Below are 23,528 nucleotides of genomic sequence, written 5' to 3'. Positions count from 1 at the left end.
ACAACACCGCTGGCAAACATACACTGTAAATGCAGCACAAGCACAAAACTCTTGACGGCTATTACAGTGCCTAGCCGTAATTTTCTGATCAGCTCTGCCAGATTTATAAGTGGTAATCAATCTGACCCGATTGGAAAATTGCTGGAGTTCCATCACACTGGGTCTCCATCCCGTTTGCATCATGCACAATTTTCTGTGGTTGGGGAACACTAGCAGTGGAACTGACCACCTCAAATGGAAGGAAGCTTAACTTTTGATTCAAGGAGAGTCTGTATGCTATTTGATGACACTCTCATGTGCAGGACATCGTTTCAAATGATGTCAATTTCAACAGCCATCACGAGATGCTGGAGAAGCAGCATTGAATGGTAGTTAATTTAGAGGACATGGTAAATTCTTCAGTCTTGAACACTTTTCTTATTTTTTTTCCTGCTTGCACTCATTTGTACCACTTTTTCTATTAATCCCCCTCCCGACACCATCACTAGTACCAGTGAGTTTTATAGTGGGAATCCCCTATTTGAGGTGCTTGGAAGAAGAGAAAGACGAGAGCGCAATATCAGGCAGGCCAGGCTGCATGAGGTGCTCTGTGCCCACATCTGCAGAAAGAAAGAAATATACCATCCGTTGGCATCCAATCCGCACACGTGGAGGCTCTTAATCCTAAAGAAAGCTCGTCCGGCAGACCACTAAGACACATGAATATCTGACTATCTGCAATGTTGGATGCTTTCTTGGTACCACATACTAATCACTGAATGTCATACTTTCAGCAAAACTGCATGAAAAAAACATAGGCCATGGCCACATCCGTCAAGATACTACTATCCTTACCTGCAAACCCTGGCACTCTTACCTAGCAACTTTTGTGTGGAATTGCCTCCACAATTTCCAGGTCATCAGAAAGTCAGTTACAGAGGTGGGCCATCTGCTCTAAGGACAATTGGAGCTACTATGCAGCATAGGCTGACACATCAGCTGAGGCCTGAACTTTAACTCCAGCTCCTTTCAGGCATGTTACAATGCTGAGCTATGTGTATGGTATCGTGGAATAGCAGAGAGTGCAACCCTTCTTGTAATAACTTCATACAACACCACCTCTACTTCAGTAACTATACAGGGGGGTCAAGTTGCTGAACAGTGTCACTTGTCTGCACCTTGTACTTCCCTTTCCCTTCATTTCTGCCCATTTCTTCACCCACTTCGCCCTTCAGCCTTACAATGCTGCCAATTGCTAGAAATGCCTTCTGAGTCATTCCTAAAGCTAAGGATTTTTGTTTCCCTATTCTGATAAATACTTTTAATTTTCCACTCCCACCACTGGTCTGCATCTGAAACTATGCATAATTGCGATAATAAACTAGCCTCTGAAAATTGAATGCAAACAACTCGAGACTCATTTCAAACCAACAGGTTATATGAATTGCACCCAAATCAGAAAATGTAAGCTCTAGTAGTGATTTACAATTTTTTTTTATTTTTTTTAAAGTGTTGATTCCACTGGAGATGTTGTGTACTCGAGAAATATCAATTAACAATGAGACTCCCTTCTGTTCCACTACCCATAAACAGTTATCCTCTTGAATATCTGACCATTTGACCCCCACACACCAAAAAAGGTAGAGATAAATCCAATTAAAAAATCAAAACATCACTTTTCCACAATATAATCCAAAGTAAACTATTAAGATTAGAAAATGGACCACTCCATGTGCATGGTAGCTGCAAAATGGTTCCACAAAATGCTTTAGTGCACACACTGAAATCGAGAAAGGTGAGGCAACGTTTTGTGGCACGAGACCTCCTTCAGACAAGATCCACGCAGAGTCTAGCTGATGACAGTCCAAAGGGAAGTAGATTTCTTCTAACTTTTATTTGTATTACCTTTCAATAGTGATTGATTTGATATTTGATGACATGAACTATTACAGTACAAAGGCTTATCTTTTTCTTTGCACTCCCAACCACTATCTCAACACAAATGTTAATTTGCCAAAAATAAATGCAGTTGCATTGAATACAAAGACTTCATCTAAAATTCATCACTCACCATTAGTCTTATCCCATAAAATAACTATTGTAACACCATTACTTATATTTGCATAATGTAATAAATGTAGTAGAATAAAATAGAAAAAAGAAAATTACAACTTAACTTTTCAACAATATCACCCAAAATAAAATAATAAAGTGGACCACTCCATTACTTTTGAAGTAGAGACACAGTTGTAATGTAGGCAAACGCAACAGCCATCCTGCATGCAGTAGGTCCCATAAACAGCTAAGAGATAAATAACCTGTGAATCTGTTTTTGGTTGTGTTGGTTGAGGGATAATTGTTGTCAAAGGCACTGGGGGAATTCAATTGCTCATCTTTGTAAGGTGACTGGCAGAAGAACCAAATGCGACATGAGGAAAAACTTTTTTACGCAGCGAGTGTTTAGGATCTGGAATTCACTGCCTGAAAGGGTGGTGGAGGCAGATTCATTTGTGGCTCCCAAAAGGGAATTGGATAATTACCTGCAGGAAAAAAAATTGCACGGCTACAGGGAAAGGACGGGGGAGTGGGACTAGCTGAAGTGCTCTTGCAGAGAGCCAGCACACAGGCTTGACGGGCCAAATGGCCTCATTCTGTGCTGTAACCATTCTATGATTCTATGAATAGTGCAATGGATCTTTTACAGCCACCTGAGCAGGCAGACAGGATCTCAATTTAATGTCTCATCCGAAGGACAGCATCTCCAGAAATGTCACATTTCCTCAGTACTGCACTGAGATGTCAGCCTAGATTATGTGCTCAAATCCTGGAGTGGGGCTTTGGGCTTGAACCACAACTTTCAGACTCACCACAACTTGTAGACTCAGAGGTGAGAGTGCTACCACTAAATCAAGCTTCTAGGATGTACAGTGTAAATCAGAAAGATGAGAAACAATATTTTGTACCATGAGACCTCCTTCAGGTAAGATCCACATACTGAATCTAACTATAGGCAGCCCCAAGACCAAAACATTGCTACCAGTCTTTTTTAAGCTTTTATCCAAGAACTACTTCGGCTACCCTTGAATAATGACTGCTAAATGTGTCATCAGCAAATTGCAATCATTATTCAGTTTTATAAATTTATATATATATATATACACACACACTTTGTAAACATCAGCAACGCCACTTTATATTGAACCTACCAATTAACCAGTTGTGCTGCTCTTTACAGGTGAAAATGGTACTGAGACAAAAAGCAAAGTTCGCCTGAAATTGGTTATTTCAATTGTGTGATGCTGATTTTTGTTTCAGAATTGAACTACTTCAAAATATCAAATTGTATTGGTTTGCCAAGAAATTCTCATGTACCCCATTAAAAGAAGTAACTTGGAAGGGATCTATCCCTATTACTAGATCAGCTTAAATCCAAATACTTTAGATCTGGCTTCCAGCTCATGAATTGGGGAGAGGCTTAGGTTGCACTGAACCAATAAAATACAAGGGTTGTTTGTTTACTTTTAAATTTTTATGCACCATTTTTCAGTTTAGAGAACATCACAATTAGTTTACTCTCCTGAAAGGCCCAACTGATCCCAGCATATTTTCAATTTCTATTTGAGAATCCCAAATTCTCAGAGATCATAAAATGAATATCTATTACAATAAAGAGAGGATTTCAAACTCTTGGCTCAGTAGCTGGCAGTCTCTTGCCCAGCCACCAAAGGCACAAATCATTTACAATGCAACCTGCTTGTAGTGAATTCGAATAAGTGAAAAATTATTTAAGGAAAAAATGTACTAGTCAAAAATAATTTATGTAATTACATAAACAATATTCCAGTCATAGCGAAAATACACACCTATAGTGAAAATCTTTCACACCCATTGAAAATTAGTTATTTTTAATAACCAGTATCCTCATTGAATAATAGGTTGTTGATTCTGTTCAAGTTTGGAATCTTAAACTGTCATAATCAAATCAAAGTGAAATGAGGCATCAGAATTCTTTTTTAAGCAGTCTCAGGGTAATGTATTTGCTTCATGGGTTCTTTACTTAAGAATTCATAGCAACACATTGCTATTAAGAACAAGTTGCTTTATTAACAAAGGTTTATCACACAACACATTACCAGTTCATCCACTAGGCTCACAACCGTATACCTCATCGTGGATGACCTAGACTCAACTGACTGGGGTCTTATTGAGCCTTGTGAACATCACTTGACTGACTAAGCCACTCAATGCAATAACTCTACAAACCTGTGAGCATACGCATAGGTGCATACATTACACTGAAAAATATCATTCCTATGATTTCACAGTTCAGTACTAGTGTCAGCATCTTCTAGTAAACTATCACAGTGAGACTGGGATGGACCAGCTGTCTGCAAACACATCATGTACAACCCCCTTTGGGGGGAAGCGTTCTATTCCATGAGAGTACAGTAATGTTAAACGTATCTGAATTAGTATTAACAGTCTTGCAAAAACTTAAACACACATCTTTCTAAATTATGACCTGAAACAAAAACACTGCTACTCAAAATAAAGCAAACAAAAATCAGGTTACAGGTATGTACCAAGTGTAATTGTACAAAAACATCTCCAACTCAAAACCTCAGTTCTTTAGTATTACCTTGCAAGTTCTGAACTTTTAGCCCCTTTTCTTTTGTTTTATAGCCACTGGCTGGCAAATCACACACTTTCTTTCCCACTCCTTTTCCCAGCAGTTTTCTCCTTCCCCCATTTTCTCCGATATTACATCCAAGTGGCTGTTATACATGTACAATTCTAGACTGTTGAGCATTGCCAACCTGTTCAACTGTGAGGGTATTACAACTGAGCCAGATCCGACACCCACATGTGCCCTTCCAGCAGGGTTACTGGATAGCAATTGGAAGTGGGAATCCTGGTTAATTTTCCCCTCCCTAATCCGTGAGCAGTGAAGTCAACTATAGCATCGCAAATGCTGGTACCCCAGCTGAGATCAGCAAACTCAGTACAGATTAGGGATTGAATTTGATGCCTTTCTGATCTGTAGAATTCCATTTTCTTAACTAGCTGATATATTGCAGGAGTAACAAATTACATTCCTTGATCCTCAGAGAGCAGAGAGCTTTCTTGTACCACTTCAACAAAAAGTACATCAATTAGTAATATTGTAGTTTGTTCTCATTTGACATAATATTTACAATGATAGAACATTGTGTTCCACAATATGATGGCAAAAAAATACTACCAGTGCAAAGGAAATTCAGTGCCAAAAAGTCTCCACAGTGACAAATGTCACAATGACACAAATAAAAACTAAACACAGTACAGATGAGCAACACAGCAATATGGCACATGCAAACTACAAATGGAAGCAAGCTGTGTGATTGAGAAACATGCTGTCTGTAGAAGGTACCTGTAAAACTGCAACTGCCGTTTCGGACTCCCATATCGGGCACTTCAGGCAGCATGACAAGAAAAAGAGAGTCCATATCATAAATCAAAGTACAAAGACATTTGCATAGCACCAACAAAATTCCTGGTTGTATCTAAACACCTGGAAATAAAACTACAATTTTATTTTAGTAATATTGTACATTTTTGGTAATACAGGTTGAACCTCCCTTATCCAGAACTCTCTAATTCGGAACCACCCCTCATCTAGAACTATTCCTGGCCACTGGGTGGCGCATGCGCAGAACTCGGACATGAACAAATTGCCTACTCCTGCCATCGCTAGCCTGACCCCGCGATCCACCCCCCCCCCACCCCGCCCATGATCTCTCTGCGCACTCCCAGCCCTGATATCCCCTTGCTCAGTACTTGTACCATCCAATTTAACGTGACCACTCCTCGTCTGGAAAACTCCCTTATCCAGAACAGGCCAGGTCCCGGATAAGGGAGATTCAACGTATAGTTTTTTTTTTTGCAATATTAAAAGAAAATCATCTGTACTATTACATTCCTTTTAAGTCATCAGAGGTTTGCCTTGAGCAATTCTTCACAAGGGAGAGAAGAGCCACACGTAGCTACAATGAAATGCTCTGACTGCACAAGGGAAAAGACGAAATTTCTTAAGAAATTCAAAAGACCAAATACTCAAATTACGTTTCAATACAAAGTAAAATGTCTATCAGCTACAAATACTAACAGAACTTTGGTAGTGGGGAGAGGGAGGAGATATACTTTATATCTTGTTGGCCATGCATTAAATTCTCATCCCAACTCAAGATGGGATTCCCACGGATAAATTAAAGAAAAAAAAGCTTGCATTTATATAGCGCCTTTCACAATCTCAGGACATTTCAAAGTGCTTTACAGCCAATGAAGTACTTTTGAAGTGTAGTCACTGTTATAATGTAGGAAACACGCAGCAGTCAATTTGCGCAGAGCAAGCTCCCACAAACAGAAGTGTGATAACGACCAGATAATGTTATTTTTACAACACAAGAAACAGAAAATAGTTCCTCTATTAATCTTGGCACATACTTTACACAAGGATCTAAGAATTGGTAACTTAGTACATATGGATGGATAACATGACTATAACACTGATGTAGGTCCCAGACCTATGGATACAAAGTAAAGAATATGTAATGCAAAAGATGTGAAATACTTTTACATTTTACTACTATAAATAAACAAGTTACTGCATGTAAATCAATGAAATATAAACTGATGCATTATCATGTTTATATTACAGATGGGTACACATTTTCACATAACTGATGCACCACTGCCACCCACATTATAAATAGAATATTTTATGAAGATCTGTGCAATAAAATATTGTCTTCCACTCAAGAAACTGACAACGTCCATGTGTTGGTATCCAAAAGGGAGGGACCATGGTGTCCCTATACATGAATCACAGTTAACATGCAGGTACAACAAGCAATTAGGAAAGCAAATGGTATGCTAGTGTTTATTACAAAAGCATTGGAGTATAAAAGTAAATAAGTCTTACTGCAATTATATAGGTCTTTGGTGAGACCAAGCCTGGAGTAGTGTGTGGAGTGTTGGTCTCCTTACCCAAGGATGGATATACTTGCGTTAGAGGGAGTGAAATGACTGTTCACTAGACTGATTGCTGGGATGAGGGAAGATTAAATAGTCCAGGCCAATATTCCCTAGAGTTTAGAAGAATGAGTGGTGATCTCATTGAAATATACAAAATTCTTACAGGGTAGATGCTGGGAGGATGTTCCCCTGATTAGGGAGTCTAGACATAAGGGTCACAGTCTCAAAATAAGGGTTGAGATGAGAAGAAATTTCTTCAAGGGTTGTGAATCTTTGAAATTCTCTACACCAGAGGGTTGTGGATGCTCAGTCGTCGAGTATATTCAAGACAGGGATCGACAGATTTTTGGATATTAAGGGAATCAATGGATATAGTGTGCGAAGGTGGAGTTGAGGTAGAAGATCAGCCATGCTCTTATGGAATGGCTGAGCAGGCTCAATGGGCCAAATGGCCCATTCCTGCTTCTATTTCTTATGTTCTTAGCCTCTGGCACTTAAGTTGTGTAGGTACTTGTGGTAATAAAGCATATCACATTCTATGCTAACCCAGGACAACTCAGTGGGAAATGACGTAACACTGACCCAATCACATTTTTACTAGTCCACAGCTCTGCTGAAGAACAAAAAGCTAAAGAAATTTAGTGACCTATAGAGAAACTACAGATGTAGCTCAATGAGCTACCTGTAAGTTTGAAGAGAAACCTCCTACATCTTAAGACTTGTAATGCAGGAAAAAAAATCATGGATAAGGGAAAACAAAATAGAATTTACTCAAATATAATTTATTTATTTTATAAGCAACCTTGGAAGGATACTATTAGGAATAAAAATGAGTAGAAACAAAAAGAAAACAGGTACTGGTGATGATGATGTGTATCAGAATGCTTCATTTACTTTTTTAATTGCTATAACTAGGCTTGCAATGTCACAAATAAAGGAAACTTATTCTATTTTGTTGGCTGTTTCACACTACCAGTTGAACTACCAGGAAGATCTGATCTATTGTCAAAATGGAAAATAGCATTGATCAGCAATCTTAAAATGGAAACTGGCCATAAAATAACCCTGCAGCTGCATTTGGCCAGGATTCCAGTTAGATCTGATCCACCTCAAAGTAGTTGGTGGATATAACTGTCACCATGACACAATCTTTAACCACTAGATACGAATAGCTGAGAAACATAGAAACATAGAAACATAGAAAATAGGTGCAGGAGTAGGCCATTCGGCCCTTCTAGCCTGCACCGCCATTCAATGAGTTCATGGCTGAACATTCAACTTCAGTACCCCATTCCTGCTTTCTCGACATACCCCTTGATCCCCCTAGTAGTAAGGACCTCATCTAACTCCTTTTTGAATATATTTAGTGAATTGGCCTCAACAACTTTCTGTGGTAGAGAATTCCACAGGTTCACCACTCTCTGGGTGAAGAAGTTCCTCCGCATCTCGGTCCTAAATGGCTTACCCCTTATCCTTAGACTGTGACCTCTGGTTCTGGACTTCCCCAACATTGGGAACATTCTTCCTGCATCTAACCTGTCTAACCCCGTCAGAATTTTAAATGTTTCTATGAGGTCCCCTCTCATTCTTCTGAACTCCAGTGAATACAAGCCCAGTTGATCCAGTCTTTCTTGATAGGTCAGTCCCGCCATCCCGGGAATCAGTCTGGTGAACCTTCGCTGCACTCCCTCAATAGCAAGAATGTCCTTCCTCAGGTTAGGAGACCAAAACTGTACACAATACTCCAGGTGTGGCCTCACCAATGCCCTGTACAACTGTAGCAACACCTCCCTGCCCCTGTACTCAAATCCCCTTGCTATGAAGGCCAACATGCCATTTGCTTTCTTAACCGCCTGCTGCACCTGCATGCCAACCTTCAATGACTGATGTACCATGACACCCAGGTCTCTTTGCACCTCCCCTTTTCCTAATCTGTCACCATTCAGATAATGGCCTGTCTCTCTGTTTTTACCACCAAAGTGGATAACCTCACATTTATCCACATTATACTTCATCTGCCATGCATTTGCCCACTCACCTAACCTATCCAAGTCGCTCTGCAGCCTCACAGCATCCTCCTCGCAGCTCACACTGCCACCCAACTTAGTGTCATCCGCAAATTTGGAGATACTACATTTAATCCCCTCATCTAAATCATTAATGTACAGTGTAAACAGCTGGGGCCCCAGCACAGAACCTTGCGGTACCCCACTAGTCACTGCCTGCCATTCTGAAAAGTACACATTTACTCCTACTCTTTGCTTTCTGTCTGACAACCAGTTCTCAATCCACGTCAGCACACTACCCCCAATCCCATGTGCTTTAACTTTGCACATCAATCTCTTGTGTGGGGCCTTGTCGAACGCCTTCTGAAAGTCCAAATATACCACATCAACTGGTTCTCCCTTGTCCACTCTACTGGAAACATCCTCAAAAAATTCCAGAAGATTTGTCAAGCATGATTTCCCTTTCACAAATCCATGCTGACTTGGACCTATCATGTCACCTCTTTCCAAATGCACTGCTATGACATCCTTAATAATTGATTCCATCATTTTACCACTACCGATGTGAGGCTGACCGGTCTATAATTCCCTGTTTTCTCTCTCCCTCCTTTTTTAAAAAGTGGGGTTACATTGGCTACCCTCCACTCTATAGGAACTGATCCAGAGTCAATGGAATGTTGGAAAATGACTGTCAATGCATCCACTATTTCCAAGGCCACCTCCTTAAGTACTCTGGGATGCAGTCCATCAGGCCCTGGGGATTTATCGGCCTTCAATCCCATCAATTTCCCCAACACAATTTCCCGGCTAATAAGGATTTCCCTCAGTTCCTCCTCCTTACTAGACCCCCCGACCCCTTTTATAACCGGAAGGTTGTTTGTGTCCTCCTTCGTGAATACCGAACCAAAGTACTTGTTCAATTGGTCCGCCATTTCTTTGCTCCCCGTTATGACTTCCCCTGATTCTGAGTGCAGGGGACCTACGTTTGTCTTTACTAACCTTTTTCTCTTTACATATCTATAGAAAGTTTTGCAATCCGTCTTAATGTTCCCTGCAAGCTTCTTCTCATACTCCATTTTCCCTGCCCTAATCAAACCCTTTGTCCTCCTCTGCTGAGTTCTAAATTTCTCCCAGTCCCCAGGTTCGCTGCTATTTCTGGCCAATTTGTATGCCACTTCCTTGGCTTTAATACTATCCCTGATTTCCCTTGATAGCCACGGTTGAGCCACCTTCCCTTTTTTATTTTTATGCCAGACAGGAATGTACAATTGTTGTAGTTCATCCATGCGGTCTCTAAATGTCTGCCATTGCCCATCCACAGTCAACCCCTTAAGTATCATTCGCCAATCCATCCCAGCCAATTTACGCCACATACCTTCAAAGTTAGCCTTCTTTAAGTTCTGGACCATGGTCTCTGAATTAACTGTTTCATTCTCCATCCTAATGCAGAATTCCACCATATTATGGTCACTCTTCCCCAAGGGGCCTCGCACAACGAGATTGCTAATTAATCCTCTCTCATTACATAACACCCAGTCTAAGAAGGCCTCCCCCCTAGTTGGTTCCTCGACATATTGGTCTAAAAAACCATCCCTTATGCACTCCAGGAAATCCTTCTCCACCGTATTGCTTCCAGTTTGGTTAGCCCAATCTATGTGCATATTAAAGTCACCATTTAAGGAGTTAATTGCTCTTAAAAACAAGAGTGGGTGGGGAAAGAGAGAACGAGCGGGACAGAGAGCGAGCGACAGAATTACATAGGATATACGGCACAGAAACAGCCCAACCATCTATGCTGCCGTTTATGCTCCACTCGAGCCTCCTTCCGTCTTTCCTCATCTAAATCTATCAGTATAACCCTCTATTCCCTTCTCCCTCGTAGGCTTGCCTAGCCTCCACTTAAATACATCTAAACCAGGGGTGGGCAATTATTTGGGCTGGAAGGCCACTTAACAAGTTTTGGTGAGTTCTTGAGGGCCGCCCACCAATGTTCCCCCAAAGGCATGTGGCCGCATGGCCCTGCTCAGGCCACTCCCCAGTTCCTGCAGTTGGAAAAGATACTGTACATGCGCGGCTGCATGGTGGATGGCCGTGCAGCAAATTTAAAGGGACTGCGTGCAAAAAAAAAGAGGGGGAACATTGCATAACCATAAACATAAATGCCGATCGTAGTCAGATGCTATCTTACATACACCAAGATGTATCTGATACTGCTTAGAAAAGAATCAAAGATAAAAGTTGAAAATCTTCTGGTCTCTGTAAATCAGTGATGTGAAATGGAACTGTACTCTCTTTCGAGCCTGTGTCAGCAGCAATTCCTTCCTCAATCATCTTTATGACCCCATGCAAAGATTAATAATGCCTTCCCAATTGTTGCCAGATGAAAACTCCGCTGCCGTCATATCCTGGTAACCGGGAGAGGAAAGATGCAACGCTGGTCACTTTCTTCGGTAAAAGAGTTATGGAGATGAGCAGCCACGACTCCACTCTAAAATTGATAGTGCATATTTGAGTACAAAGTGCATTCTGGGTATGAATATCCGCCATTGGGGCCCAGGTGCAAGGAATGGATTGTTTTAAGATTAGGCCAGGGAGAATCACTTTTGCGAATTATTAATTTGAATAAAGTATTACTATAGTTTTTCCTTGGCTACAGTTAGGGTCTGACCCATGGGACATGAAAGTGGATAGACGAATGATCAGCTCGAGTTCCGGCTTGCATTCCATTTCTGTCCTATCCAGCAGGCCTGATAGAATGACTTGGCAGGCCGGATATGGCCCAGGGCCATATTTTGCTCAACTCTGATCTATACTATTTGTTTCAACCACTTCCTGTGGTAGCAAGTTCCACATTCTCACCACTCTTTGGGTAAAGAATTTTCTTCTGAATTCCCTATTGGATTTCTTGGTGACTATCTTATATTGATGGCCTCTAGTTATGCTCTTCCCCAGAAGTGGAAATACCCATAAGTGGAATTCTTTGTAACCACTCTATCAAAACCTTTCATAATTTTAAAGACCTCGATTAGGTCACCCCTCGGCCTTCGTTTTTCAAGAGAAAAGAGACCCGGCTTGTTTATCCTTTCCTGATATGTATATCCTAGCATTTCTGGTATCATCCTAGTAAATCTCTCTGCACCCTCTCCAGTGCCACTATATCCTTTTTTGGTAGATTTGAGGGCCTGGTCTTCGAACACTTTTCCTCAGGCGGCCGAAGGCTGCACTGGCGCACTGGAGGCGGTGTTGAATTTCCTCATCAATGTCTGCTTTTGTTGATTAGAGGCTCCCGCCCTCCTGTATGGCTCAGAGGCATGGACCATGTACAGTAGATACCTCAAGTCGCTGGAGATATATCACCAACGATGTCTCCGCAAGATCCTACAAATCCCCTGGGAGGACAGGCGCACCAACATCAACGTCCTCGTCCAGGCTAACATTCCCAGCATTGAAGCACTGACCACACTCTGTCAGCTCCACTAGGCAGGCCACATAGTTCGCATGCCAGACATGAGACGCCCAAAGCAAATGTTCTATGCAGAGCTCCTTCACGGCAAACGAGCCAAAGGTGGGCAGCGGAAACGTTAAAAGGACACCCTCAAGCCTCCCTGATAAAGTGCAACATCCCCACTGACACCTGGGAGTCCCTGGCCAAAGACCGCCCCAAGTGGAGAAAGTGCATCCAGGAGGGCGCTGAGCCCGCGAGTCCCGCCGAGAGTGTGCAGAAATCAAGTGCAGGCAGCGGAAAGAGCGTGCGGCAAATCAGTCCCACCCACCCCTTCCCTCAATGACTATCTGTCCCACCGGTGACATGGTCTGTGGCTCTCGTATTGGACTGTTCAGCCACCAAAGAACTCACTTCAGGAGTGGAAGCAAGTCTTCCTCGATTCCAAGGGACTGCCGATGATGATGATGATATCCTTTTTATTAAATGGCGACCAGAACTGTACGCTGTACTCCAAGTGTGGTCTAACCAAGGCTCGACACAGGTTTAGCATAACTTCCCTACTTTTCAATTGTATACCTCTAGAAATAAACCCGAGTGCTTGGTTTGCTTTTTTTTTAAAAAAACAGCCTTGCTAACCTAGTCACTACTTTTAGCGATGTGTATTTGTACTCAAGAGATCCCTTTGTTCCTCTACCCCACATAGACTCGCACCCTCCAAGTAATAAGTGACCTCACTATTCTTCCTACCAAAATGTACTACAGGTTGAGCATCCGAAATCCAGAGTTCCAAAATTCGGAATGTTCTGGAATCCGGACCGATCCGTGGAGGGGTCATCCGGAAACCATTCCGAAATCCGGACTCCAACGCCTCAGCGGCCCAACCTCGTTCCAGCCCTCGCCTGTCCCAGCCCTCGGCAGCTCAACCCTCCCCCGGCCCCGCCTCGTCCCTCGACTGCCAGACCCCACCTACCTCGGCCCAGGCAAAGACGTTCCAAAATCCGGAAATAGCGGAATCTGGAATGGCCTCGGTCCTGAGGGTTCCAGATTCGGACGCTCAACCTGTACCTCACATTTGTGTGTGTTGAACTTAATTTGCCAATTATATGCCCACTCTGCAAGCTTATTAATGTCCTCCTGTAATTAGAGAGAGGGGAGAGGAGAGAGCGAGAGAGATTGGAGAGCGAGAGAGAGTGGAGAGAGGGAGAGAGAGAGAGAGAGGAGAGAGAATGTGGAAAGGGAAAGAGAAAGAGAGAGTGTGGGGGGGGGGTGGGGGGGAGAGAGGGAGAGGGAGAGAGAGAGAGAGAGAGAGAGAGAGAGAGAGAGAGAGAGAGAGTGAGCGAGCGAGAGAGCGCGCGCGAGCGTGTGGAGAGAGGGAGAGCACGAACGAGAGTGTGGAAAGAGAGAGAGAGAGAGAGCGCGAGAGAGAGAGAGAAAGTGTGGAGAGAGAGATTGTGGAGAGGGAGAGCATGAACGAGTGTGTGGAGAGAGAGAGTGGAGAGAATGGAGAGAATGGAGAGAGAGAGAGAGAGAGAGAGAGAGAGGATGTGGAAAGAGAGAGAGTGTGTGTGTGTGGGGGGGAGGGTGAGGGAGAGAGAGAGAGAGAGAGAGAGAGAGAGCGCGCGCGTGCGTGTGGAGAGAGGGAGAGCACGAACGAGAGTGTGGAAAGAGAGAGAGAGAGAGAGTGCGAGAGAGAGAGCGCGAGAAAGTGTGGAGAGAGAGATTGTGGAGAGAGGGAGAGCACGAACGAGAGAGTGTGGAGAGAGAGAGAGAGAGAGAGAGAGAGAGTGGATCGAGTGGAGAGTGGAGAGAGTGGAGAGAATGGAGAGAATGGAGAGAGAGAGAGAAAATGAGAGAGAATGTGGAAAGAGATGTGGAAAGAGAGAGAGAGAGTGTGTGTGTGTGTGTGTGTGTGGGGGGGGGGGGGGGGGGGAGGGTGAGGGAGAGCGCACGCGCGAGCGAGAGAGAGAACGCGCTCTCTACAAAAGGACAGACAGGCTAAGTGAATGGGCAAAAATTTGGCAGATGGAGTACAATGTTGGAAAGTGTGAGGTCATGCACTTTGGCAGAAAAAAAATCAAAGAACAAGTTATTATTTAAATGGAGAAAGAGTGCAAAGTGCTGCAGTACAGTGGGACCTGGGAGTACTTGTGCATGAAACATAGTATGCAGGTACAGCAAGTGATCAGGAAGGCCAATGGAATCTTGGCCGTTATTGCAAAGGAGATGGAATATAAAAGCAGGGAAATCTTGCTACAGTTGTACAGGGTATTGGTGAGGCCACACCTGGAATACTGCGTGCAGTTTTGGTTTCCATATTTACAAAAGGATATACTTGCTTTGGAGGCAGTTCAGAGAAGGTTCACTAGGTTGATTCCGGGGATGAGAGGCTTGATTTATGAGGAAAGGTTGAGTAGGTTGGGCCTCTACTCATTGGAATTCAGAAGAATGAGAGGTGATCTTATCAAAACGTATAAGATTATGAGGGGGCTTGACAAGGTGGATGCAGAGAGGATGTTTCCACTGATGGGGGAGACTAGAACTAGAGGGCATGATCTTAGAATAAGGTGCCGCCCATTTAAAACTGAGATGAGGCGAAATTTCTTCTCTCTGACGGTTGTGGATCTGTGGAATTCGCTGTCAGAGAACTGTGAAAGCTGGGACATTAAATAAATTTAGGACAGAAATAGACAGTTTCTTACACGATAAGGGAATAAGGGGTTATGGAGAGCGGGCAGGGAAGTGGACCCGAGTCCGTGATCAGATCAGCCATGATTGTATTAAATGGCGGAGCAGGCTCAGGCGGCTGTATGGCTTACTCCTGCTCCTATTTCGTATGTTCTAAGCGTGGGGAGCACGTGGCCGGGGAGGGGGAGGGAGAGCGTGCCAGCGCGGCCGGGGAGGGGGAGCGCGAGAGTGGCGGGGGGGGGGGGGGGGGGAAGAGCGCGTGGCGGAGGATGGGGGGGGCAAGCAGGGGGGTGGAAGAGATCAGCGGGGGGGGGGGGGGGGAGAGGAGAGAAGAGTGGGGAGGGGGAGAGTGGAGGGCGGGAAGGCGGTCAGGAACTCGGTAGGGAAGTGGTGGGAAAAGAGTACAGAGACTGGTCGTGCCATGGTGTGGATGTTGTACAACTATCAATTTGTCAACATGGTATCCTCCTTTGGGAAGATGGCGAGATCAAATTTTCACTTACATTTTTGACATATAGTGTAACATAAATAATGCAAATAAACAGTAAAAGAGAACCTTATCTGTAATGTCAGTTATGATTTCATTTAATTTTTCTGATACAATTACCTTTACGTTTAAATGCTTTAATTAATTCCAACAAGACTGGCTATATTTATATGCATCATTTTTAGCTAAGCAATTATTTTCTGTTAAAACTATAATTGTTAAAAGGAACATAGAATGTACAACACCAATTTGGCTCAATATTTCAATTGCAAAATCTAATTTTAATTTTATGGCGTTTAATCAGAGATAATTGCTGGAACACCTTACAATAGAATCTTGAGTGACAGAAACTCAATAGATCCAAAAGGAACATTGGCAGGGCCATTTCCATTGAAGGATACGAACCACCAGTTGATCTTGAACCACCTGTCTCCTCCCAGCTAAATGAGAAAGATTATGGAAGTCTGTCAACACAATACTTCCGAATGGCAGCTTATGAACCTTATTCCTGTTCAGACCTTCCCTTCTGTCCCACACACTATAATCAACTGGTGCACTGTAAAACTGCCACTATGAGGTGCACAAGAACAAGAGTCATTTCCTCTCTGATTTTTCTTCCCTCCTTGAGAAAGGAATTAGCTTCCATTGACTACTTCCCCTGCGGTCCCAGAGATTTAAAACTTGACACACGTGGAATCACAGATACAAGCACATGCCTACTACTCATCTAAATATGGAACAGTCAGCCGACAGCTCCAAATAAACTAAATAATTTCTCTATAGTTGAAGGAGTTGATTTTCAAACTTCTACTAAAGTTAAACATTGCATTCTCAATTACAGGTACTGTCAGAATTCTTAAAGGACAAAATTGGCAGTGGGTCACTAGAGAAGTAAAGGAATTAATTAAAAACTGAATGTATATTTAAACTTTCAGAAAGTATAGTGTGTATACATACATATTATATTATATAAATGATATTACACTTAGCATTCTGCAATATTACACATCAAAAATTGAAGAATATGACTCACTTAAAACACTACCAGTAACATTAGAACAAAAGCAATAATTTCCCGCCTGCATCTTTTTAGATTTCTGACTAAGGTTGAGAAAATGTATTTGCAGTACACATTGGCCTCTTGTGGGCTGCAAGAGAAAGTGCACCAGTAACAAGTCATTGCTATGAAATATTTTATCGAGTCAACTGCACCATCTACTGGCCCAATAATTACTAACTTCTTTCAGCTATAGATGAGTGTCACAGCACTGTTCAGATCAAGCCAACACATATAGAACCAATCTCAGGCTAGCTGGAACTTAACAGCAATTCAATTGAAAGAAATTAACTAATAATTGTAGTCTAAATCAGGGGGTTCTCAACCAGGCGTCCATGGCTGCCGAGGTTTCAAGGAGTCTGCCAAAACACGTAGCCTTGACAGAAGGACAAAGATTACCGCCAATAAAAAATTTTTTTAAACCAAATGAGTAAGTTCCGAGCTGAAATAATCTCTAAACCCCGCCTTCTAGCGGTGTGAATTGGCCAGTTTCCGGCCCGTTGAGGAGATCCCGGGGTTGTGAATTGGTCAGAGCGCCTGTCACTCAGAAGAACGGAGGCGGTCTTGCGTTGAGTTGCTGGGGAAGTGGATTGGCTGACGCTCCTGTCACACAGAGGAGTGGAGACATTTGCTGACTAATTCGCCACGGAGTTAAACTGATTGTTTTGTCTTTTCCGAGGCGTTCTACTATCGTCACCGAACCTACCTTTTCTCACACTGGCTGCAGAATCCCAGGAATGCCCGCAGCCTCAACAACTTGCACTTATAAAGCACCTTTAACATAGTAAAGCATTCAAAGATGCTTCACATGAGCGTTATCAAACAAAATTTGACACCGAGCCACCTAAGGAGATATTAGTACAGGTAACCAAAGATTAATCGAAGAGGTAAGCTTTAAGAAACATTTAAAGGAGGAGAGGGAGTGCAACGAAAAGGTTTAGGGAGGGAATTCCAGAGCTTTGGGACTAGCTAGCCAAAGGCACGGACACCAATGGTGGAGCGATGAAAATCAGTGATGTGCAAGATCCCAGAATTGGAGGAAGGCGGGGCCTCAGAAGCAAAACGGTTGAAAATCTCTGGTCTAAATCATCCAGCTTTCCATTCCTGTACTACCAAATTAAACAGCTCTAGCTTCCTGCATTGTGTGTTGAAAGCAAAATGCACTGCAGAGTCTTACTTTGATTTCTTCTTTCCCAGGACCACAAACTCTTCACCACCTTTAGTCTTCAGGTTTTAAAACCCAAGCTTACTATTCCCAATTTACATAGCTTCTCTTGTTTTCTTCAGCCATGTTGGCATCCTTTACTGTGGGACTTGGCTCTTCATCTAGTTTCCTCAATTAAAAAAAAATCATGATTCACATCTGCAAAATGATCTCCTGAACTCAGCTGGAGCACCTAGTCTGAACCCACACATCTAGAAGTGTTAAGCTCTTTATTTTGAGCGGAAGAGCAACACTTAATGATTAAAGATGCACTGCATGAGTACAACAAATTGGCACCAATCGAGTGATACACACTGAAAAGAAATCCGAATTTATATGGAAAGTCAACAGTAAGACAACCCCAATCCACAACTTCGCCCCCTCCAGGATTGACTTGTCTAATGCTCTTCTTGCCAACCTCTTGAGCTCCACACTAAATAAACTCCAACTCATCCAAAACGTTGCTATCAGCATCCTATCCCATCCTTAGTCCCATTCACTTAGCCCGCCTGTCCTTGCCAACTCCCAGAGCTTCCTCATTCCTCAACATATTTAATTCAAAATCCTCAATCTCACTTACCAATCCCTTCACAAGCTTGCCCATCACTGTTTTTGTGACCTCCTACAGCCCTTCGCATGAGCTGTTAAGACTTGGCTCAGTGGTAGCGCTCTTGTCTGAGTCAGAAGGAACATAGGAACAAAAATAGGCCATTCAGCTCCTTGAGCTTGTTCTGCCATTCAACGAGATCATGGCTGATCTATACTCCATCCATCTCCCTTGGTAGGTCGAGTGTTCAAGCCCTACTCCAGAGACTCGATCATATAATCTAGGTTGACACTTCATTGCATTACTGATGGGAGTGCTGCACCCTCAGAGGTGCCTTCTTTCAGTACAGCACTAAAGTGTCAAACTAGATTACATACTCAAGTGTCGGGAGAATAGGTTGAACTCGTGATCTTCTAACACAAATGAAAATGCTACCACCGAGCCACACTTTTACCCCATCATTGGGGAGTGTGCCTTCAGCCACCAAGGCTCCATGCTCTGGAATACCTTCCCTAAATCTTTCTGCCTTTTTCCCTTCATTTATGATCTTTGACCAAGTTTTTGATCAACTCATCCTAAAATCTTCTCTTTTGATTTGTTTTCCTTATGCTCAAAGAGCCTGTGCCTCACCTGTAAATCATGCCCAGAGACCCTGTGCCTCACCTGTAAATCATGCCCAGAGAGTCTGTGCCTCACCTGTAAATCATGCCCGGCGAGCCTGTCTGTCTTAGGGAAAGTCGAGCTGGAGAGTCTGTGGTTGATTCCGGATACATCAGGTCAACAGCTTCAGTCAACAGCCCGCTATCTTCTCACACTGTCACTTGCCAAGCCTGCAGCAACACAAAATCAGAGACAGAGGCATTAGAAGTCACCATTTCAGGCAATAGCTCATTTAAAAATCTGACGGCGTATTGGAGTGCATTATTCATGTAGCTACTATAACACAAGAAAAATTATAGGATGTGACAAATTGTGTGTAACAATGCAGTTTGACCACATTTTGACTGGGCAAATACACAAACTAAAAAATTAGGCGTCAAATTAGTGCTATTTGCTATATGATATGTCGAGTTAGCCATAATGTGATTATTGTATGTGGGACAAAAACTGCAGCCAAAATTCATATTTGTCTATATTACTGTTTATTTAAGTGTAGATACTGATCTTTGGCATAAAGTGTTATTTGCCAAAAGTCTCTGTTGGTGGTCCTCAGCTAAACAAAGTGGCATCTCCAGTTACGGTCAGAAAGGCAACTCAAGATATTTCTATGTCGATAGTGCCCTGTTAGCAGCAGATGCAAGACACTCCCCACCAGCAACTGCACATTACCAATATAAAAGAACTCTGCAACAGCATTTGATTCTTCACCAGAGGCAACAGAGAATGCAGGACTCCTTCCCATTAGTCCTTCAAAGGGACCAGCAGCAAAACCAGGAAGTAGAATTTGGACTATTCACTTCCCTATTCTCCCAGCACCTCAGCACCAAATGCATTTTAAGCAAGACATCAATACAACACACTCTATTTAATTCAAAGCAGCAACCCTACCTGACTGGATCATCAGCCGCATTAGTGAATTTATTATTGGACAGCTGAGAGCACCTTGAGTAATTTTCTACAGCTATTTTCTCAGAAAAAAAGAAAGTAAGGATGCAGTTCAGACATATATTAACTCAATCTACAGAATTTAAATTTTAAGCATTTGCCTTTTTTTAAAAATAAAAAGGTGTACTTTGTTGTGTTAACATTTCCCAAAGGAAGTGAAATGTGACTGTTAAAAATTATAGGCTTTAAATAACTACAACTCCAAAGGATAATGAGACAAAAATAGAACACATAGAAAATATATGATGTTTTACAAAATAAATATACCAAGTTTGGAATTGTAAAATTAGCATTACAATAAAAACACTAATGTTTTTCTTTCATTGATTTTCCAATGTAATCACATTTAATACCCAAATAATAAACCAGCAGAGAATAAAATGCAAAAACTTTTCAAAAACAACTTTCAATTCAGCCATGGCTGATGGAATTAATCCTGCTCTCAGCTGTGTGTAGTGAAATGAGCTTTGAGTCTAAATTTATTTCCTTATAAACTCAGCTCTATGGCATAAAAACAACCATAATGCAGTCACAAACTGGAACGAGATTAGCTATTTTATTTGTATAAAGTAAGAAAGAGGACTGGTGTGGGAAATGCAAATGTCACATTGTTGCAGGAATGCAGAACCTGGGTTAAGACACTTTTGGACAAAGTGGAGGAGTCATATTTATGCCATAAAACTGTAGCTGATGGAAAATGCACTGTTCTCTTGCCATCAGCTGCATTATAAACTGCCCAGTTTACTTTGTTCTGATGGCAAGAGAGCCTCACTTTTCATGAACTTTAATTACTCCATTAATTAACTTATTATTGGACAACTAACAGCATATTAAACGATTTTCTAAAGCTATTTTCTCAAACCATTAAAGTATTAGCTTAATCTAGAAAATCTAAATTTTAAGCTAAACCAGGTTTATTTTTGTCCAGCAACTGCTGGAGAGTGGCACCAGTTGTAAGTGTAAATGAGTAGCCAGTTTACCACTGCTTGCCTGAAACCAGTGCTGCAAACACCAGGACATCTTCAAAAGGAGAGAAGTTAAAATGCACTATGGACATTCAAGTTAATTCCAAGTTTCCACCTACACAGTTGAGAGACAGGAAACTACCTCCAGTTGTACAAGATCTTATCAAGCAGCATACAAATGTGCTTGATGATAGGAAAGCTCTTGCACTAATCAGTATCCTGACCAACTCTTCAAATGATGGTAGTAATGAAAGGAAAGCAGAGGATATCTACTTCATATGACTAGAAATGGGAACAGCAAAAAAGCCATGTCAACTAATGCACACTTGAAAAAAGACAGGGATATCAAACTATTAATATGTTGCAATATTGACCTGAGGATGGAATGACCAAGATTAAGCAAGCTACTGGACAAAACAATTTGTAATTGTCGAAAATGATGATCAAAGGATGGACTTACATAAGAGAAGTGCGGCCCTAGATTGTGTGAGATCAGATGCAGTTAAGCAACATTCGCAGCGCATCACATTTTAAAAGCTGATGCTGTTTGCTAACATTAAGTCTGTATTATATACAATCTGTATTTGGAGAGAAATTTATACACGTACACACACAACACAGACTACACCAAAGTGTGAATAAAAAGTTTAAAATGTTATTTTAATAAATTCCCAATAGCTACCTAAGTGTCCCCCACCAGCCGGCTGCTGAGGCTGGGACAGCCTTCCCACGGGGCAATGGTCGCACGGAAGGTGCAGAGGGACGATCCACAGGCGGGGAATTGGAAGAGGACGATGAATGGTCTACACAACACTCGCACATGGAAGGGGAGGGAGTGGGATAGGTTCACCGTCACACAACGCTGAAACATTTCATGGTGATGTTAGTGCAGTATCTCTAATATGGCAAGGTCGGGGCGCAGGAGCAATGTGATCGGGTCTCAGGAGAGGCGCGAGTTTGGGGCCAGAAGAAGCGAGGGCCTAGGGACAGTATGGGCCAGCCCACACTGCGATATGTGCACGCGCTAGATCCGTGCAGCAGAGCTAGTCTCCAATCGTCTTGGTTAACCCTTGCCACTGGACCAAGACCTAGCTCTGTCAAGCCCGTGTGGTGGCTAGTGTGCAACGGCCACCATACGTTAAAAAAATCCACACACAGGCATCTTCCACCCTTCAATATGTAGTTTGGGACCTGGAATATTAGGTCTTTCATTTGAAACACCTGTGAACTCATCCCTTTTTGGCGTGGAAGCAAGTCAACCTCAATACGAGGGACCGCCTATGATGATGACATATTGTTGGTCTGTCAAGGGCAATTTCAATGTTTCACTTTTTAATGTTGAACAAATTTTGCAGTCTATTTTAACTGAATTACGTTGATCACACAATATTTAGTTACAAATATAATTTGTTCCACCTTGTACGCTAAATCAGAAAGCATTCCAATATTTTACAAAGAAATTTCAAGAGAAAAAAATTCAAAATTGCTATCTCTTGCGAATCACCATAAAGAGTTGATGCCCCTCAATTGGTAGGAATGCAGCAAAAGCAAAAGGGAAATGGAAAGCAATCACTCAATGTCAGCAGTTTTAGTCTAAATCAGTCAATTCAAGAGGTGGTGCTTCACACTGCAGGAGGAATAATGCATCACTGCAGCATTCTGCATTAACAATGCAGCATTCAAAATTGCAAATGCCATTTCTTTTTAGAGGAAATCTGTACACCAACAACACTGCACTGCATTTTTTGCCCACTCTTCTACATATATTATCCTTTGGTTTTGTTTATTTATTTGCCTTTTTAAATTCCACACAACTGAATCAAGTCCACCTAGCTCCTAGCCGAAGCACTCCCAACTTCCATTGTTCCAGTTTGGCAGCTATTTACCCATATAAGTACAACAGATCACATATCATCCTTTTATGCTGCAATTTCCATGAATCTTTGCAACTAACAGAACCGGACAGTTTACATATCTCAAATCTCAAATCCCAAACAAAATCCCTTGCCACTGAAACAAATGTTACAAAGTGACATAGTAATCTAAGAAAAGCCTGCAATTCCAGAAGAATACTTCTGTCACAGCTCTAAAGTATCAAATAAGATTACAGACTAGATTTGCCTCTCAACAACTTCCACTTATATACCAGAAAAACATCCCAAGATAATTCACAGGTATAATCAGAGAAAAAAAAATCGAGCCAAAGGTTCAACATTATTAGTAGTTCAATGGTTGGTCCAAAAGATTGGTTTCAAGGAGGGTCTTAAACGACGATAGGGAGATGGAGAGTTGAAGGGGTTTGGGGATGGGATTTCAGAAGGAAATGCCGAGAGAGCTGAAGGCAAGGCTGCCAATGGCAAACCAAAGAGAGGATGGGGTGCACAAGAGATTAGAATCCATGGAATGGTGTGAGGGGGATAAAAATTGTTAGGCTAAAATATGTTAGAGATAGGGATGGGCAAGGCCATGAAATGATTTAAACATAAATATGAGAATTTTAAATCTGAGGTATTGGGAAATCAGAAGCCAATGTA

At 42.2% G+C, this 23,528-nt stretch overlaps 1 protein-coding gene across 5 annotated transcripts in view; it reads right to left on the bottom strand.

The window, feature by feature from the left end:
• kcnab2a (potassium voltage-gated channel subfamily A regulatory beta subunit 2a) overlaps positions 1 to 23,528 on the bottom strand; it is a 315,007-nt gene that overhangs the window by 164,400 nt on the left and 127,079 nt on the right. For 2 of the 5 annotated variants that reach the window (XM_070860410.1, XM_070860412.1), the window contains exons 3-4: positions 19,121 to 19,254; positions 5,390 to 5,431 (exon numbers count right to left, since the gene is read on the bottom strand). In XM_070860410.1, the coding sequence (XP_070716511.1) occupies positions 5,390 to 5,431; positions 19,121 to 19,197 (119 nt within the window). In that variant the 5' untranslated portion in view covers positions 19,198 to 19,254. Of the gene's footprint in view, positions 1 to 5,389; positions 5,432 to 19,054; positions 19,064 to 19,120; positions 19,255 to 23,528 lie in introns of those variants that run through there. The other 3 variants (XM_070860411.1, XM_070860413.1, XM_070860414.1) reach the window with 2 other exon arrangements.

This window comes from Pristiophorus japonicus, chromosome 18, assembly GCF_044704955.1.
Source record: "Pristiophorus japonicus isolate sPriJap1 chromosome 18, sPriJap1.hap1, whole genome shotgun sequence".
NCBI classification, from domain to species: Eukaryota; Metazoa; Chordata; class Chondrichthyes; family Pristiophoridae; genus Pristiophorus; species Pristiophorus japonicus.
This window is presented reverse-complemented; position numbering and strand designations above follow the sequence as displayed.